This window comes from Motacilla alba, chromosome 9, assembly GCF_015832195.1.
Source record: "Motacilla alba alba isolate MOTALB_02 chromosome 9, Motacilla_alba_V1.0_pri, whole genome shotgun sequence".
In the NCBI taxonomy this organism is placed as follows: Eukaryota; Metazoa; Chordata; class Aves; order Passeriformes; family Motacillidae; genus Motacilla; species Motacilla alba.
This window is the reverse complement of record NC_052024.1, coordinates 15,944,578-15,964,513: the sequence shown is the minus strand read 5'-3', so window position 1 is coordinate 15,964,513 and position 19,936 is coordinate 15,944,578. Positions and strand designations below refer to the sequence as shown.

The window sequence follows — 19,936 nt, the reverse complement described above, 5'->3', positions numbered from 1 at the left end:
ATTTCAAACACATAAGGATAGGAGAAATGTCAAATGAAATACAATAGAATATAAAAAGGTAAAAGCAATGTAAACTCTTAAAATTTTTTGAAAGCAAACTGATGACCATTTCCTTGATGTTGAACAAGTTTTTACCTTTAAACAAAAGATGGTACAAATTCATGAGCCAGTATGGGCCTAATGTTTCAGTTACAGTAATTGCCAGAAACAGCTGCCCTGGCATATGTGATCATCAGGCACAGTGTGGATTTCCACCACAGAAGATAGCTAACAAACCCCTGCATTTCATATACTATTATAATTTAGTGCTGCTGAAAAATGTGAGGAACCAAAAGAAAAATGAATAGAGAAATTATTGCTTTCAACCCTTCCCTGCCAGCCTGGTCACTCTTTTTGTGAAGTAAAAGGATGTAACTTGGTTAACGACAAGAAAGGAAACAAATAGCAGTGGAAGCCTCTTTCAACATAGTTTCTGAAAATTCTGTATCTCAATTTACAACAAAAGTCATGTGATCACAAAATCAAATAGAAATGGGGTCTTCAAATATGTTCCAAAGACAAATTCACTGACAACAGAGAATCATCTCAATCCAAACTACTGCTGTTCTCCTGCTTTTTATGACCTAGCTATGAAAGCACATTTTGATATGCTCACTGATAGTGATTTCTCTGAACAGCCACATGATTATTAAATCTCTCTCTAACATTTTAAGCTTTCTTTCTCACCCACAAAGTGCTAGTCCTACAAAAGCAGAAAACCCAAAAAGTCTGAATAAAGACACAGTATATACCTTGACCAACACATTCAGAAGAGACACTCTAACCAAGAGCACTGCCTAAAAAAAATTTAGGCAGATAATGGAAGCACATAAATCAAGAAAATAAATTCTAGGCATGCAGTCATGCAACAGCAGGCAAATCAGGTGTATTTTTAATTTTCTAGACACGGATTATGACATCAATTAGATTTTTTAGTTATGCTACATTGCTAAGATGCCACAAAGGAAGAAATAGCATAAAACATGAAATATGTGCACACTTGTTTTTATTTTGGTAAGTGTTCAAAATAGATTATTTTTAATACATTTGCACTAATAAACAATAAAACTGTATGAGGAGTATTTCATGATTTGTAGCATTTATAAGTTGAATACTTTTTTTTGGTGCCAAGTATTTCTAACCCGCATGAGCAGGACACAGACAAGTTAAAGCAGAAGGCTGCACTAAGCAGTAAAATTGCTTCCTTGACACTGAAGAGCACATCAATTAGGAAGCAAGCTGAATGGAGAAGAAATCGAACCAGAACAACTAGAGGTGAATTTTTCATTTGAGAAACTGTTCTTTACTATCAGTAATTTTCTTCTGCTCTCAAACAAAATATAAGCTTTAATTATTTTGTGGAAAAACATCATTGTATTATTAGCAAATGTCAGACAGCAAAAGTGTCAACATATTCACAACATCATAGTTCAGAGCTAAGCTACTTTTCAAAGGAGATGGTCATGTTTTATGCTATTTAGATTAGCTCTAAAACAGTTGGTCTAATCTGAGACAATCATTGCATGTTGTCATTTCTACGCTCTAGAATCTGCCACAGAAAAAGGCCATTACGTGCAGGATCTTACCACTAACAAGGCACTATCATCAGTATGCTGAGACCTTCTGGATGGAAAGGGACACTGGGAGGTGGGAGAGATGGAGCAACGTCAGAAACACACACAATGTCAGAAACACATGGTATGTGAACAGACAGGCATTTTGGAGCATGTACTGCTTGCTTATAGCACTGTGAGGCTCTTTAGAACAATCCATGAAGTATCTGTAACTCTGTAGGAATACACAGCCTCGTGACCCAGGAACTACAGTGCAGTCATATTACTTAAGGAATCAATTATTCTGCTTTCTGTGTTGTGTCGAGCAAATACAGAACACTATGCACTCACAGTGCATAGAACAAAGAACCTTTTAAAAGAATAAATTAAGAACAGAAAAACATTAAGAAGAAAAAGGAGCAAAAAACTATTTCAATTACCCCATGTTTTGCTAATTTTCTAACAAAAAGAGTTAGTTGGAAAACACTGCTAAAGAACTATCATATTTGTTATAATATTAAAAGTTTTGAACTAATTAACACTACCAAGTGAATGATCTGGTTTTGATGATAAATACTACATTATTGTAAAACTGTAGTAGAAAAATACTTAAAAATATATTTATTCCTTTTTCTGACAACCCTCGAAATGCCAAAGCTTAATACTTCTGGGACAACTGGTGATCTAATAACAGGAAACTGGGAGAAAACTGATTTGTGAAGGATGACTACAACACTGTAACTTGACTCAATACTCCTGTTAGAATATAAACTGTACTGCTCACAAGGAGCGGGTTAGAATAGAATATGAAATGTATTTTCTGCAGAGAACATAGGAAAACATACAAAAAACAATAACACACTTGGACAGGCAATCTGCACAAACAGAAGAAAATACTAGACTGAGCCCATTGAAAAAAACCCCAACCGAAGGCTTAATATTATGTGAAAAAACTATGCTGTAACCCAGTTTTGAGGTATTTTCCACAGTGAGGAAAAGAACTCTGATGGAGAGCTAGGAATTTAAGTGCTGACATTCCTACTAAGGCTCTTATTGGACTCTTACCTCACTATCCATTGGACTTTGTTTTTGAGGACTTAAGGAGGCTTTTTGCTACACAGAAAAAGAAAAAACAAAACTTAAAATAATGTCACAGAGAAACAAAAGCTCACAACAAAGCAGCATAACTTAGAAGTGCTTGAAAACAGAGGTCTCAGTTTTTTAAATAGAACATGCACTGGGTTCACTGAGCTGAAACTTCCCGGATACTAGTAAAAAAATCATCCTTTATTTCACATTCAAACAAACAAAAAAAAATTAAAATTATGCATATGAAAGATGCATATAAATCCAAAATACAACTCAGGGGAGGAATTTAACTGCTGAGAATAAAGTAGTCATGAACAACAAAGGAAACAGAAGAAAAATACCCAAAAATCAAACCCAAACCAAAAACCCCAGGAGACTCATCAACGAACAACAAACATCCTATAAGCTTAATCTTTAACTAAAAGACTGAGCTGAATCTTTAATAAGCAGCTTTACTACAAAACAGTGCCAGGGGCCTAAGAACAGTTGTTGCTAATGAAAAGCCTCATTTTAGGCAGCTAAGACTCTTTTTCTAAACTAACTTTATACATTAAATATAAGCAATAAACCATGCTTTGGCTTTGCCTTCTCTGCAGACCACTCTAAACCCAAAATAAATATTAACTGTAACATTTATTAAATTTGTGATGGCAAGATTCAGGTAAATGACCAGAGCAGCAAACAGTAAAACAAATTTAAATCAGCTATCATGTAAATAAACGGGCATGTTAAGCAGAAGACATGAGTGCAGAGATAGAGACAGTGAAGACACAGTGCTCAGAGTGAGTGCCTGATGTACCATAGGTCTGCACCCATGCTTTACCCAGAACTAAGTTACTTTATTATCACAAAATAGCAAAATAGATCAGGCAGCATTATATTTTTGTGCGTATGATTATTTCCTCCCTGCCAAATTTGTCTTCAAAATTAAACTGCCTCTATGCCTTCTCAGATCAAGGCCTCTTCTTCCTTAAACCAATCCCATCACATCTATGCAAATGAAAATTGAAAGTATGAGGTGAAATATGCAAAAATCAGAATTTTTTGCAACAATCACTTTTTGGGTAAATCTTCCATCTTCCTCCCCAGTTCTAGCTTTGCCTGTTAAGCTACAGCACCGACACTAAATGGACTTAAATGCTATTTGTCCAAACTCGTTAAAAAGCGCCAGGAGCGTAACATACAAGCAGTAATTATCATGGCAATTAGTTGTAATTAAGGGATTTAGAAAAGATAAAGTATGAAGCAGGTACTGAAAGGAGGCACCTTAACAAAGTCAAGGACAGCTTCTCTCTGAATCTGCTTAGTTCTCATCCTCTCCTCCTCGTACTGAAGGGCTGCCAGCTGGGCCTCCCGGCGGGTGCGCTCGATGTGCCGGCGGTGCAGCTCAGGGTCTGTGTTGGGCACCTGCAATCACACAGCACATCAGGCTGTGAAGCTGCAGATGGGTGATGGAGAAACAGCCCACGTCTTATGGGTAACATCAGTTTGGTTTTACATCAAACTCATTCAAAACCATTCGAATTCTATGTGTTACCTGGGTGTGGTGACTTGATAGCGAGAGAAAATAAGGTGAATCAGGCAGGGGTCTGACAAATGCAAAAACAGAGAGTAAGTAGATTTTTAATCTTAATTCCAAAAGTTCTGCATACATGAATTGTCAATGACACACAAGTAGCTGATGAAATCAGAAGAGTAACTGTCTGCTAACAGCTGTGATGATGATTTAACACTGTGAATAACAGATTTTGTGAGTCATTTCTATCTCTTCTCCTGAATTGTAATAATATTTTTTTACAGCACAAGATGTACCAGTGGGGTTGTACACTTGGCCTACTGCATTGAGATACTCAGTACTTTATACCCATTCTCTAAGAGTAACCAAACCAGGAATTTTTCACATGATCCTCTTTTAGAGGAACAACTGCATAGTATGGTTATGTGAGGGAGGGGAAAATAATAAAATGAACCAGCAGAAACACTCAATTTCTTTTTCCCTACCTCTCTGTCCTGTCCACATAACTCCTTAGTACTTGATGCTCTCTGTCCTGCATCAAATTTAGAGTTTCAGGTCTTCGTAATTCATCTGTATCCCTGCAGGTAAGACACCAGGTGGAAGGGGATTTGGCCACTGATGCATATACAGTACTATCAGATTAATTCCACTCTAGATTAGAACTGTTTTTGTGAGAGAAACGCCCAAACAATTAGCTTCAGATAATCACAAAAGTGAAATGTGGACTAAAGAAATCACATTGTGATATCAAGTCAGATCACAACTGCAGTTCGTAATTAAACATAACCTGCTGAATTAACAATGATTTCAAAATACACAAAGATGGATTCTCTCTTTCAAGACAATATTTGGGTTGCTGCAGGCCTTATTCTGCTCTGGAAAGAGCAGATTTATTTTAAACATCAGAACTGGTATTTTCAGCACAATCTGCTCACCTCACCAATCAGGTGACTGCCAGTGACACAAGCCCTCAAAGTCACAAGGTAAACAAGAACCCATCTGGCTCTTATCCATCATATCAACAATAAGAGAGAAATTTTGCAGTCAGTTCTTTGCCAGAAGGCAGCTGTTAGCACTGAAACAATTCCCAAGGTCCACAGCTTACAGCATGTACCCTGACATGTTGCTGCCTAGAAACAAAGTTGATGGAAATCAAGGAGCTTATTCTTGACAGCCTAAACTCTGCGACCTTCGCTCCCGGGGCAGCCACTGAACACAGACACACTTCACCGTGCATTTCCAAAAAATGTCAGTCCAGCTGGCTGCGTGCACACTTAGGGCCTTTTCCTCATGGAGATGAGATGTGGAAGACCCAGATGTTACCGGTCTCTTCTGTTACTTAAATTAGCACTGAAGCACATGACAAACCCGTTACTTAGAGCTGTTTTGAACAGACAGGACTGGGTTCAGCTCTGTGCCAAGGAGTGTGTTCAGAGCAGAGCACACACAGCTTTGCTGCATTAGGAATGCACCACAGTCTGTCCAGAGCCATAAACTGTATTTATTTAATTGAATCAACTAATATAAGTACTCTTGAGATGAAGTCTGTGTTACATCCAACTTTCAGAGTTTTAATGGCTCCAGCATGCTAAAGAAAAAAAGAAAAAAAAAAGGAGAGGCTGGCTGCCAAGGCATTTGCACAGAATTACTGTGGAAGCACTTTACAGCCTGTGGTTGCCACAAAATAAAATATTTGGCTAATACAAGCTTAAAATACAAAAAATTACTCATTGTCATATGGCTGTTTTTACACTATTTTGAAGGCAATAACAACATGATCTGGTTTTAGTGCCTTAATAATTTCACTCTGCTGCAGCATAGTAAGCTACAATTCATTCAGATTGCTGATTAACTACTTCTGCATGAAGATCTGCTGCTCTCCTCAAGTTAAATTTTGAAATCACTGGATAGCTTACTGAGCTACAACTTCCTTTATCATTAACATCTTCTATGTAAACAGCAGCTCTCCCCAGCTAACCAGCCTTCTTCTATTTCCTTCAGATTTATCATGGAAACCAGTGTTTGTAAAGTTTAATTATTTCCATGTTGACCACAAATGTTCAAATAAAAAAAAAGTAAACAAAAAAGTAAAAAATCAATTTTTCAAACCAAGAGCACTCACTATTTTGGGGGAGAGCATGGCAGAATTGGTATATCCCTTTATACCTGACCTGTGGACAGGATTAGGACTGCTGACATATGCTGAAATAGTTACCCTCCCTTCTATCAGTACAGCTACTGTATCTGCACATTTTCTGCACATTTCAGAATGCCTATTCAAATGTTGCCAAAACTCTGGAAAAATTTATACACTAATTTTGGTTTCATTTGCTCTTTCAATACCATTTTAGAATCCATTAAAAATTGGTTTTTACTGACAGCATAAGTAATGACATACTTAGGAGTAGCAGTTGTCTTTTCCACCACTGCCCCACCCCCCAGACATTCCAAGTAGAACTGGGCTGGTTTTCTGTGGAGTCCCTGCAAATTCACTTTCAGTCCACTGAATACTGAAATGCTTCAATAGTATAATAAAGGTTGTATCAATTTTCATTTGCAAGAATTTGCCTGCTTTTTTATCTTTTATCTTCTTTTTTCTAACTAGACATCCAAAATTCTTTTCAGAAACCTAATGACCCCTCATTGATACTCTGTCCAATTCTGACCTTTATTTCACAGATAAGCACTCTCTCCAATAATCATTAATCATTAAAGAGTAATCATTAAAGACCATGGGCATACTTCATCAAAATAAGCAATTTGCTTTTAGAATTGATTCCCGTTCTATCCCTTCTGCTGATGTAGGCTCATGATTATGGCCCAGAATGGGACTTTTAAAAGTAAATGAATCTTCCACAATACCAAAACCAGCAGGAGTCAACCAAGAACGTGTCCTCATGGCACATCAGATACTCCGTAGTATCTCTATCCTTCCTGCAAGAACCTTTATCCCTTTTGTCCTCTGTGTACTACAGCTTAAATCAACTATTCAATCAAAGCACAAATTAAATCACAAAAAGCAGATATTAAATCAGTTAAAAAAAAAGCACTTTAATTATGCAGATATCTTTAACCAACTGATTTTAAGTCAAGCATTTGCATAGAACAGTTATGCCTTTTGCTCACTGCCATTATTAGAATTCCAATTCCTAATCTGGAGCAATAACTTATCAAAAAAGTGCCATACACACTTCTGGCAAAGCAACAGGAAACAATGCCATTTTCTAAACATGTTCAATACATACATGCTCTGCATTCATCATGAAATTCTGGATAAAATTATTGTTGCCACAGTAATTCTTACCTGTTTTGATGTAAATGTCGTCTTGTATCCTCCGTTCTCTGAAATTCTCTGACAGATACAGGCTTTACTGGTGAGCTCTAAGCAAAAAACCACAAAAGACTAAGCTAGCAATTGATTCAGAAAACTGTACATGAATGCCAAACAATCTCTTTGTGGAGCTACATCTGGATCTACTGGTATTTAAAACACCTGACAACGAGCACAAAACACAAGTTAGGGATGTTCATTTCCAACCAAGCAAGTTCACTCTCATTTTTTTTCTCCAATTTAAATAAATAATAGTTTCCAGATTAAATATGCATGCTGATAACTTTAGGAGTTTAAAACCTCCAGTATTAAGTCTCATGCAGAGAAGTTCATGTAGGTATAAAATTTGTACTGAAATGTAAATACATTCTTTGGAGTTTAACTCTACAAGTGTAGAGCAGTGAAGACTGGATTCTCAGAAACACAGAATAAAGGAGCTGATGGTCTTTTATGACATTCTAAAGACAGGTCCCAGAAGGACTAAGAAAGCAAAACATGGGATTAATAAGAACACTTTTGATTTAATTTGAGCAATGAAATAATTTATCCTTTTGGGAACAGAGACCTATTACCTTTGGTGTTATTTAAAAACTTTCACTGACACCCATTAATATAAGAAAACAGAAACTTTTCAAGATTAACTTGCTAATTTTCATTCATGCCTGCATGCATGCTGCTATACTGCAGTCAGCCTTCCTAAGCAGTAGAGTATTTTGGACTGTCTTTTCAGAGAAACTACTCCTTCAGCTAAAAGCAATTTAATTTTTATGACTAGCTAGACCCCAAGGAATAGCTGCAGTGATGCTGATCAACACCTTTTCCCTATCTACAGGAAGGAGTCCTTGGGTTGCATTGCCTACAGTTGACTTAGAAAAGTTTTGCTCTTGTGTCTGTGCTCCAGCTTCTGTGATCTGATATTGAATTTACGAGCTTTGCAAAATGAATGCATCTCTCATATCTGTGTGACTGACTTTAAATAGTAATAAAAAGTTCAGAAGATAGGGACCAAGCTCCTACATAAAAGCTAAAGATTCCTTTTTTTTTTTCTTTCTTCAAATAGCAAATACCTTTCTCCTTCAAAACACACAGAACTTTGAAAGGACCCATGTGAATCACAGCACCATAGTTAGTTTAAGCAGAGCAGCCACAAAGATTTTTTTCAGACAAACAGTCTGTACAGTGAGCCACTGAACTGTGTAACTGTGTACATAGGTATTAATTAAGAACACAGAAGGAAACATGATGTGGCTAAAAATCTGTTTCTATAGGTTCAGTTTCTGAGGACTCTCTCCAGAAGTGTAACATCCAAATGACTTAACAGGAAGAGTTTTCCCAAGGGCTGTGCTGGGGTGTGTGAACGGAATGAACACCAGGAAAAGCACCACCTCGTTGGAGATGCGCCGCTGGTCGATGTAGGCCATGAACTGGGAGCTGAGGCTGTCTGAGTCCTGGCACTTGGGCTGCCTCACCTCCTCCTCCTCCTCCTCTGTGGCACAGCTGTCAATGTAGTCAATCTGATCGAGATCGTGTTCCACTTGACAAACATACACAGAGAAAACACCCACAATTAGATAACCCATGAGAAAGGACAAAACCCAGCAATGCAGCATGGTCAGGAGCTAAGGCCCTGCTTTTTCTGCCATCTGGGAAAGCTCAGCCTGAAAGCTCCTGGATTTTGTCAAGCCTGCTAACATTAGATCAACAAAGTTTGAAATAATTGTAAAATTTATGCCTTTTAAAAAGCAACGAGGAACATGTATCAAGGAGGTAGTTTCATACTGCTGGCTGCAAATACTTTTGCAGTGACTGAAAAAGGAAATACTGTGATTTCCTTTTCAAAACCAAAAACTATATATCAAAGTATTTCAGCTAATATCAAGACTATACAATGACGTGTGTATATTTTGGAATATTTTCTCTTGGTTCTCTGTCAGAAAAATCAGAATGCATATGACAGATTCTTCTACTAGTGTTACTACTACAACAAAAGAGAGAGCAGCATGATTAAGTTATCTGGATGCAAATACAACAAATATAAGAAGTGTATGTGGAAATAATGAACAACACTACAGAAAACAACACAATTTCTCTAAAACAATATAAGGCACCTGAAATTTTATTTTAAAAGAAGAATGAAAAAGAAATGGGGAATCACTGAAATGAGAGCAAGAAACAGCACAGTTGGGCTGGTATTGATTTTTCATTGTGTGGGAGATCCTATGTAGGGCAATTTTTTCACTTGTCACTGCTTTTCCACATTCTGCCCAGGGATTCTGAGAGTCATGACATTGAGCAAACGCCCCTGGTGAAAAAAATTGCACTGGGGATGCAGGGGAAAGTATAAGTTCCCTTTCAGAGCACTAGAGCTTTCTTTTTTCTTAAAACTCTCCCCAAACTTGCTCCAGACTCTTGCAGACATTCTTCTTTACTCCCCCGCCCCTTTCCTGCTTGTCTAAAACAGACTTCTCTTTGCCTCACCACACAATCTAGCAACTGTTACTGCCAAAGCCACCCCCTCTGCTACTACAACCATCCAAAACTACATTCCTATATACTGTGGCTTCATTAAATTTCCATCTCAGCTTCAAATCTTAAAAAAACCCAAAAAACCCCAAATTTTCCTTCTTTCCAGGCTTGCTTATTAAATAATGATGATGATAATAACAACAATACTACAGAAAAAGGTGAAAGATACTAATAGCTGTGTTAGGAACACAAAACTGCAAAGCATCTGGGTCTCTGACAGCCACATGCCATGGTTTGTGCCCCTCTCAGATACACCTACTCATGAACTGATCATGCTCCAGCTTAAAAGTCTGCTAGGCATTTTGAAATCCCTGATGTGCAAAAGCCAAAGAACAAAATGAAGTTAGTCTTGGAGGCAGAGCTGGCAGCACTGCCTGTTATTAAGGCTGCCCAACGCTCCCCATGACACCATGTCTTCAATTCTTCCCACTGCCAGAATTTAACTGTCTGAACTGAATTTTTCCCCATTAATGTGTGAAAGAATGTGAGCTTTTTCAGATATTTCTGAAGATGGAAAAGAAAACAAAAAATTGTGGCACAGAAAACTAGGACCAAGAAAAGAAGATGGCAAAAGATAAAGATGAGGAGGAGGAGGGAAGAGAGAAGAAAAAGTGGGAGCTGGGCATAGGACTTTAGATGTAGCTGGGAAGAGCAACACTTAGAAAAAATGAACTGTAGTCATCAGGAAAAATGAAAAACAGGGAACAGCTGACAAACAAGAATAATCAGTCAAAGTATATGCAGATGAGATCTAAATAATAAGTACTGCAGAACAATGGAGAAGAAGGAATGATTGAAAAAACAGACCTGAAAGACTGTTAAAATTAAGGCATGTAAACAAAAGGAGACACTGGGAGCAGATTTCTAGAAGTTAAAATGAAAGAGGACTGGAGATCAGGAAACATGGAAAGCACAATCACCTCTGGAACAACTCTGAAGGTGATTCTGTAAGACTGCAGGACACCAATTGAGACAGCACAATAAAGCAGTGACACTCACAAACACCAGCCCCTCCTGGATGATAGTAAAGTTTGGATTAAAATCCAAAACTGGAATGAGACACTAGTACCAGTCGGAAATATGAAATTCCCTGACAAAATTGCTCATCCTGTTCCGACAGCAGCCGGCACAGAGCACTGACAATTTACTACTGCAGTAAATTTCCCCCAGAAGCTTAAACAGCAAAACTCCATGCACTGAAATTCAATATTCCAAATACCATTTGAAGCAGTTGAGACTTTAACATAGGACACAGCCAAAAGCTGACAAAGTTTTCAAGAAAATACCAATTCTGCTGCTATTTGATTTTGCCTTTAACATCCTTAAAACAACAGTATTTTTACAGTTTACACAACATTGCTTTTGTTTAATTCCACCTAGACCTTTCTGGTTTTTTTCCTCTTTAAACAAGCTACTATCTGTAGGAAACATGCTGGAACTTTAAAAATGATGACAATAAATACTGTTAGCCAAAAGTCACTACTTACCTCCACCATTAATTACAACTGCACTCCCTCTGTTTTCTTGGTACTGACTTTCTCTTCTCAGTCTCTGCTCTTTGGTGAACTCTGCCACACGTAATGGGAGATCTGAGAACTCATCTGTTGGCTTTGGAAAACAAGCAGTGAAATTTGGAAACATTTTTCCTCAGAAACGTATTTTTGTAATCTAGTACTTCTTGATTTGTCCTTGATTTGTATTTCAATTGTCCTGTTTTACATCCACAAAACATTAATTTAAAGCAAAAGACAGGTATAATTTATTGTTTTAAAAAAACCATATAGCTGAGCTTTCTTTAGAAACTGGCCGCCTACAGTTTTGATTGCAGTACCTGCACATGACTGAAAACATCCCAGGATGGAAAATCCTAGCACCTCCTCTAAAATCAAGTTAGAAGTGCAAGTGTGGAGTATAGCTCACTGTGACTTTAGGTCTTGGCTATTTTCTAGTTGCTCCAAGAGGAAAAGGGAACTTCTTCCTGGCAATAATAATTGACAATCTTTTTGCTAAGAGATTCTCTTTTCCTCCTTGTAAATAGCAAGCAGATTTTAACATTTTAAACAAAGGAAGAAGACAAATTTGCAGCTGATTTCTAAAGCTGAATTTCATGTTCAGATTTATTTTATTGAAACAACTTTTCATGAATAATTACAGTTGACTCAGCATTGTAATTTGATACTGTTAAAAAGTTTTTAAAACGAGGAACCCTATTTTTCTCGTTTTTTATGTTACAGTAAATGAATGTCTCATGCACTGTTTTATACATTTCTGTTAATACTTCCAACTTGGGGTCTGTCCCATATAAAATTAACCTTGCTTTTTCTAATATTGGCTCAAGGCAACCTGCACACCAGCACATGCATGTTACCTATGGAATGTGCCTCCAGATGTGTACCTTTCATTATCTTTACTGTACAATAGTGCACTCAAAAAAAATAAAGCTGCAACACTTACTTCATTCCCTGACCATCTTTTGTCTCCGCTGTCCACACTATTGAAGCCAGAATCAAGTGCTCCATATGGACGACTGGAATAGAGCTCCTCGTGGCTGTCAAACACAGAGTTTTAGTTACTGTGATATAAAGACCACCAAAAACTTCTCAGCCATTACAGAACAGCAGAATAAGCCACCAAGCACACTTGCAGCGTGTTCACCAGCTCAGCATGTCTGAAAACCTCACGCTGCACTTGCTACAATAGAGCAGGAGGTGCGTGCTGACAGCTCAGCATCCTTGTCAGTCAGCTGTCACCTGCCACTGCCTGGCCTTCAGAGCTAAGCTGATTCAAAGGATAGATCCACTCTTCAACATTTCCCAAAGAGAAATTATGGCAAAGCAAACTGCAAACTGGTCTCATATTTCTCAGTTTAGCAAGTCAAACTTTCATTTTCTACTATTCATTTGTTTTGGTTGAAAACCACTGTCAAATTAATTTTACATAAATAAGCATAAATATGTACAAAATCAGTAAAAATACAGATTATACTACTTCTACTCAAAAGTATGCAGCATGCATTACATAAATGTCTTCTGTGTTGTAATTACATTAGACACTGCAGTAACAGTATTTCAGATACATCATAATGTAATAACTGTAGAAGTACAGTTTTCATTTACAGAGCTTTGTCAATGACATGTCTAGACAAAGGCATTAGACACGTGCCCAGTGTTACAATACATATAACCAAAGAGGCATACAGTTCTTTAAATTTCTGGGCTTAGAAAATATGTAATTCAGCAGTACAGCCATCACAAATGTCAACTCTGGCAACTGCTGCAGATAGTTACAGTAAAAGAGACAATGGGACTTGTCTGATCCACTGCAGATGGCATTTCACAATGGCTCAACTGTCCTATTGGCACTCGATGCCCCAGGGAGAACTGCAGCAGTAATTACGACATAATGCACAAGGAAGAATGAATTTCAGGAAGCTAATTGCTTCACCCCATCCTAACTAAATTGCAGGTCATTTTCTCACTGGCATTGCTCTCAAGTTGCTGCTCACTCTGAAATTCCACTTTCAGGAAATACTTATTTGCTACTATTATTACTATTATTATTATCATCATCTTACTAGAAGACCAACAGACTACTCTCAAGGCCTATTTTAGTTTTCAGATAGACATGAAATAGCAAAGAAGTACCAGGAGGGATGGAGGCTACAGATGAGACACATTAAGCTATGCATCTGTTTCTATGCAGATGTAGACTAAAAGACAAGCTCTTGCATCTGCATGGAGTTTTGATTAACTCAAATCCACTTTTACAGCCCTGTATTTGAACAGAAAGATCATCTGCATAATAAACCATCAGAAAGAAAAAAAGCCAAAGAAAAAAACAACTCCCTCTGGGTGAGAAGAAAAAAGAATGACTATCAAGTCACCCAATGTAGTTAAACAGCTACTAATTTGAATAACTGACAATAGAACCATAATTATACAAACAGTTCATAGAACTTACACATATTTTTAAAACATGGGTCAAAAAAAATCCATCTGCAGTAGAATTCCATTTTAAATGAATCAATATTTTCAGCATCTCCTGAGCACCCTGTTGTAAATTGAACAATTACTGCAAATTAAGGAACTCAAAAATGAGGAAGTGTTTTGATACAAATTTTCTTTGAGCCTCCCTTTTCAATTGGAGAATCTGAAAAGCTTTATATCTAACACTACAGTTAGCTGGAAGCTCAAAAATACATAAACACTGTGCACAGGACTTCTCCTTTTTAACAAGAAAGCTGGTTTTGTCTTCCCAGCTCTCACAACTATACCCACCTATCCAATACTACACACTTTACACATATATAATCATACAGCAGCCACCCTAAAATCAGCTGAGACTTAAGATTTTTATTCCTGACCAACAAGCACAAGGAACAACGATTAGGCATTTGGAGAGATCATTTTGGGAGTAACTACAGCTTACGGGAAGCTGTGTAAGGCTTGAAATCAAAGGATGAGAAGTCAAATGCCTGCTAAGACCCAGCAATGAAAGACAGTGCTTGCTGCCATTTCCATGTCACACTAAAATCTGTATTTTTACCTCCTGTAAGCAAGAACAGTTGCCCAAGTCCCAGAATATTCACTACACTGGTTCACCCGTGAGTACTTGGTATTTTAAACCTTCTAGCTCCAGACTGTGCCAGTCTGCCAACAACTGCTACACAGCTTCAACATCTCTGCCTCCTCTCAATCTCATTCCCTCCAGCACCAACCTGAGCTGCTCTGACTTTCACTGCTGCAAATGAGACTGGCTTGCTGCAGCTGAACAAAACTTGCTACAAGATAAATTTCATACAGCTTATGTTTAGAAAAGGACTGAAGCATACAGGGGTTCACTCTGGTTAAACAGTTTGATATAATTTGACAAGGCTAAAACAATCAATTAGCTGTGCTAGAACCTCCAACCCATGTCCCGCCGTGATGTTTCAGAGCATCTTGTTTTATTAGCAGTATCAACAGCCTCGCTATTAAAAATGTTTGACAAAAGTGAACTGGCAGTATGACACAGACGTCCTATAACTTTAAGAGTTTCTACCACTCAGACTCTCAACCTGCAAGGTATTACACCAAGCTGATCAGATAAACCAGCAACAAAGTCTAGGTGGACTGATTGATACCGTATTTCTATTGGTCATCTTTGAAGATAACAAACACAAAGCTCTTGTGCCTTGCCTGGAAATATTAACTGTATCATGGCTGAAGGATTTTATTTCTTTCATCTCAAATTACATAAAAATATGATAACTGGGGATTTTCTCTTTCACAGGATCATTCCACAATTTTCTCCTAATATGTGCTCTGGTCCACTGACAGTTCTTCCATAGCTACATGAAGATGGAAGGAATCACCTGCAACACTAAATGCCCTAAACAGCACAGTACAACAAATAATTCCACCACCAACTCTTATCTCCTCTTGGGTACAGAAATACAGCTAAGGAAAAGCCAGTTGAAGCTCATTTCATACTGCTGAGATTCTAGAGAAAGCAACCTCAACTTGTTTTTGCAAGTTGAGGATGTTCTGCCCTTGTTTTTACATTTACAATTTCAAGCTATGATTAAAATATATTAATTCTTCTCATTTCACAAAAGCAATTTATGAAAATTCCCAGAGCAATATACAGCTACAGACAACAATTAATCAGTAAGCCTACAGCCCACCTGATTTTGAATTACTTTTAAAAATTAACAAACTATGTTAGACCTAAACAGATCATAACATTTTCTCATTTAGAGCCTTTTCCTTTCAGAAAAAGGACAGTATCCTGAGTATTATGCAGAAACCAGCTGCACCAGCTTGTATTGGAAATCGATTAACCCTTAACATGTTCATATGCTGACCTCATCTAGAACAGTAACTTAGGACATTCAGTGCTGATGAGGAATCACTCTGTCAGTCCCTCATGCAAATTCTTCTTCATAAATCTGACTCACGATGATTTATTGTGAAGCCCCCTGATTTGTGTTTTCTTGCTGCTAAGGCAGCAGTATATCCTTCAGCAACTTACTCTTCCACACGTTATTACTACCTTCAAAGATGACTGAAGTAATTTTTATATATATTCAGTTCCATACTTCACTGACTGCCTTTCTTCTGTATCGCATAACAGAAAGAAATCTTAACTCCTGCTTTTTGCTAGACATCTTAATTTAGCGGCTGATATGGCTGACTGTTCCAATATTTGTGTTACAATGCCAAGGAGCAGAGCCAAGTGAAAGCTTGCCAGATATAACAGTTTACTAACGGGGTGGAGATCAGCATTTACACCTGCGGTTTGAGCACAGCCGCTGTAAAATTCTGTACAAAAGGTTAAAAATCACAGCTGCAATATAATTTAGTAAGTCTGTGGAAAATATTAAGATCTTGTAAACTGAACGTAGATGTTAACAACACAGGCACATACCCCCTGTATTGTTTATTATTATTCTCTTTTTACTGCATATCAGCTCTGGCATTGCTTTTCCCAGGACACTGCCCAGGTCATCTCCAGAACCACTTCTCAGTTCTTACACACTGGCACCTTACTAGAATGCACCATGAAATACCATAAACAATATTTTTCAAAGCCTCCTCAATGCACTTGCCAAAGAACAATCCTTGATCTGTTTTCTTTAATAAACTCAAGGTGGACTGACAAAATTTTCGTGAATGCCATTAAAACTGGAAATGTGGCTTGTGCAAAACTTACCATGATCCAAATCCCATGGGTCTCCTATCATAATCAGGCAAGTCTGGAGCTATCTTGCATGCTTCAATGTTCAGGTATTTAAATATATGAATTTTTCCTTTTATACATATCTTTAAAAAAATTTAAAAATCAAGTAAGTATAATTTGACAATATATTTTCAAAGTACACTACAGACATTCAAGATGCAGTTGAGAATAATAATAAATGAACACATTTACATCAACCAATGTATCTTTTATTCTAGTATCACTGCATTTTAGAGGAACAGCTATAGTGGAGCATCATGGGATGCCTGTGGTAGACAAATGGAAGCTGTCCTCCAAGTACATCTGCTCTGCAGGCAATTCTGTCAGCTGGATGCTGAAATTTCATCATGCAAACAAGACATGAGCATTTACAAGTACCAGAATTTATACCCTTGGCATCAGAACAGATGCATCCCACCCATGCCCATATCTGAATGGCTGTGGCAGACTGCCAAAGCCAGCTCAAATTTATAGTCAATGAAGGCAGTAACAGCTGTCTCTGCTTTCACAAGGAAAGCAAAACCCTACTGAAACTACAAGTTTCAGCAAGTGCCCCTCTTGACTCTGATGCAGCAGCTCACAGTAGAACCTGTAATACCCAGGGGCTCGTATACCCACATTGAAAATCAAATTAGTCATTAACAATATTGCAGTTTCTAGCTCAAAGGCCAATTTGAGTACTCTGCTGCAAAGCAGATCAGCAAACTGCAGCACTGAGGCCTCAGTCAAAATTTTGCCATTTGAATGACAAAAAATTAGTCTTGCCTAACAGAGCTTCCTCTCTCCTATGTTGAAAGCTGAAATATTCAAGCCAAGATTAGTGAAATTTTTTGTAATATTCCACAGCAGGGACTATTAATACAATAAAGAGAAGAAAAGGGATTTTTCAAGCTGTGCTACATATTTAACACTTGTAGACAAGAGAAGTATTTAAAGTTCTCTTGTTTTTAAATAACAAATATGTAATATAATCCTTCAATTTATAACTTAGTGCCCTTGTTAGCTGAACTAGTCATCTGATTTCGTAGCTGCAGTTTACCTGTGCAGGGGGGGACTGGAGAGGGTTGTTTTCTAACATGATGGTCTGAAGATGTCTGAGGTTCCTATAACAAACTGGTATTGTTGTTATTTTATTGCAGGAGAAATCTAATCGAATCAAAGGCAACTCAGCAAGCTCTGGAGATAGAAAACATACAATTCAGAAGATTAAAAGAATGTAAAAAAAGGAAGGGTACAAAAATATGTCTTTCACAAAACAGTTAAGCTGCTTCTAGCTCTCAGAGGAAGAAAAAGGGACTGAAAAGAGAGAAGTGTTTGAAGTTTCTGCTGTTATAGTGGAGAGCCATTTTCTCACCTTCAGGTAAACGCACCAAATTATTTCTTCTGACATTTAGGTCTCGCAAGGACTCCAAACTGCCAATCTGTGGAGGTATTGTCTGTATTTCATTACAGCTCACATCCTACAAAGAAGAGCGAAGAATGAGTTATCACTCTCTAAGTCTCTGTTGACTAAAATACACAGGTGTATTTAGGGACTGAAAAATAAAGACAGCTATTTATATAACACCTCAGATCCATATATTCATTCAATCTCACGGCTGACATGAAACATTGTTCTCATTTTAAACACAAAGGGAAATAAAAGCTTTAAAAGACTAAGCATTCAGGTGTAGAAAATTATTTCAAGTTACTCCATAGTATATCAGACATCACAATTTACTACATAAAAGCTTTCTGTCAGAAATAAACATAGCAAGAACTCCACCAGGCCTTCCTTTCTAGAAAAGGGAAGACATGTGAATTGACATGGATCATTTGCTCTCCAGTGCATCTTTCCCTCATGTAAAATTCTTCTAAATTCCCAGAGTATTTAAAACCCTTTTCTAACACCTCCATACAAAACTAAATGCAGTTAGAGACACTGTAGCAGACACAGATTAGGCCAAGAGCAGAACAGTAGTAGTTGGAAATCAAGTGTATACTCACAAGCTCTGTCAGCTGTCTGAGCTGTCCAATTTCTTCAGGTATTGAAACCAGCTTATTATTACTTGCTATCAAAACTTTTAGTGGTAGACTACAGAGGTGTACTGGCAATGTTGAAAGCTGGTTTCGACTTTTGGACAGAAAGAAAAAATAATCAGAAGTCTAATGAGAAATATTCATGCAAAGAAAGACACATACAAAAAGCACACTCCATTTAGATGATCGAGTAAGTTTTCATGTAATTACTACAAAAGTGGTTCCATGAGGCTGTTCTTCATTACTTGTTTTATCTAGTTATGTGTGAACAAACTCTGAATATCAAGTAGCACGGCTGATCAGAGGCTTTTGAACTCAGTGTGGAGCAATGTGAGGTTTTTGTGCCCTTTCAGGTGCTCTGATAAGTGGCCATGCTCTGCTACAAAGGAGTATGTTTGGCCTGAGTGCAAAAGCTTTCCTCATGCTAAAGCAGAATTGGTAAGACAACTGTTACCTGATATTTAAAAATGTTAGTGACTGTAAGTTCAATACAGCCTCTGGGATGTATCGAATGCAGTTCTGGTACAGATTAAGAGTCTCGAGGGACACAAAGTGGCAGGCTTCTGCTGGAAGCTCCGACAGTCTGTTCCGTGACAAGTCTGAAGGGAGGGAAAAAAGAAAGATTCAGTAAAGCTGCCTTAGAACTTTACTAAGTTCCTTGCTTGACAAAGTTGTTTTGGTTAAACTTCTCTAACCAAAACACCTACCAAATGTTTATACTTGAAGAATCTCTATGTTTCCTTGGACAGTTCCAGTTGCCAGTCTATGGGCGCAAAATATCCATGAGCATTACTCTCCTTCACAAGCTGCACTGTGATAAATAATGCAGTTGCAAAGGGCTCTTTTTTTCTTTAAAGGTCAAGGAAAGTTGTTGCTTATAAATTCCAAAGGGCAGTTCCCACAGACACACACCTACAGTCCCCACTTCCCGACACACCCAGCTCTGAGTTTTGATAGAAGCATTACCCAACCTCCAGGTATGACAAAAGCTCACTACAGCAGGGGCTGGGATGGATATAAAGTTCAGCAGGGTGCACAGAGGTAAGAAAGCATGAAAGTCATGGAAACTTCTAATTAACCAACACAAAAAGTTAATGGGGAACATAACAAAACCCTTGTCTGATCACCAATAAAATTTTTTAA

At 37.7% G+C, this 19,936-nt stretch overlaps 1 protein-coding gene across 17 annotated transcripts in view; it reads right to left on the bottom strand.

Moving 5' to 3' along the window:
- The window catches only part of LRCH3 (leucine rich repeats and calponin homology domain containing 3), a 60,366-nt gene that overhangs the window by 17,584 nt on the left and 22,846 nt on the right, over positions 1–19,936 (bottom strand). For 10 of the 17 annotated variants that reach the window (XM_038145505.1, XM_038145508.1, XM_038145506.1 and 7 more), the window contains exons 2-15: positions 19,248–19,392; positions 18,761–18,887; positions 18,129–18,234; positions 17,814–17,950; positions 16,748–16,857; positions 12,509–12,602; positions 11,542–11,662; positions 8,914–9,062; positions 7,502–7,578; positions 4,683–4,775; positions 4,219–4,270; positions 3,948–4,088; positions 2,658–2,705; positions 1,626–1,679 (exon numbers count right to left, since the gene is read on the bottom strand). In XM_038145505.1, the coding sequence (XP_038001433.1) occupies positions 1,626–1,679; positions 2,658–2,705; positions 3,948–4,088; positions 4,219–4,270; positions 4,683–4,775; positions 7,502–7,578; positions 8,914–9,062; positions 11,542–11,662; positions 12,509–12,602; positions 16,748–16,857; positions 17,814–17,950; positions 18,129–18,234; positions 18,761–18,887; positions 19,248–19,392 (1,454 nt within the window). The remainder of the gene's footprint in view (positions 1–1,625; positions 1,680–2,657; positions 2,706–3,947; positions 4,089–4,218; positions 4,271–4,682; positions 4,776–7,501; positions 7,579–8,913; positions 9,063–11,541; positions 11,663–12,508; positions 12,603–16,747; positions 16,858–17,813; positions 17,951–18,128; positions 18,235–18,760; positions 18,888–19,247; positions 19,393–19,936) is intronic. The other 7 variants (XM_038145507.1, XM_038145517.1, XM_038145520.1 and 4 more) reach the window with 4 other exon arrangements.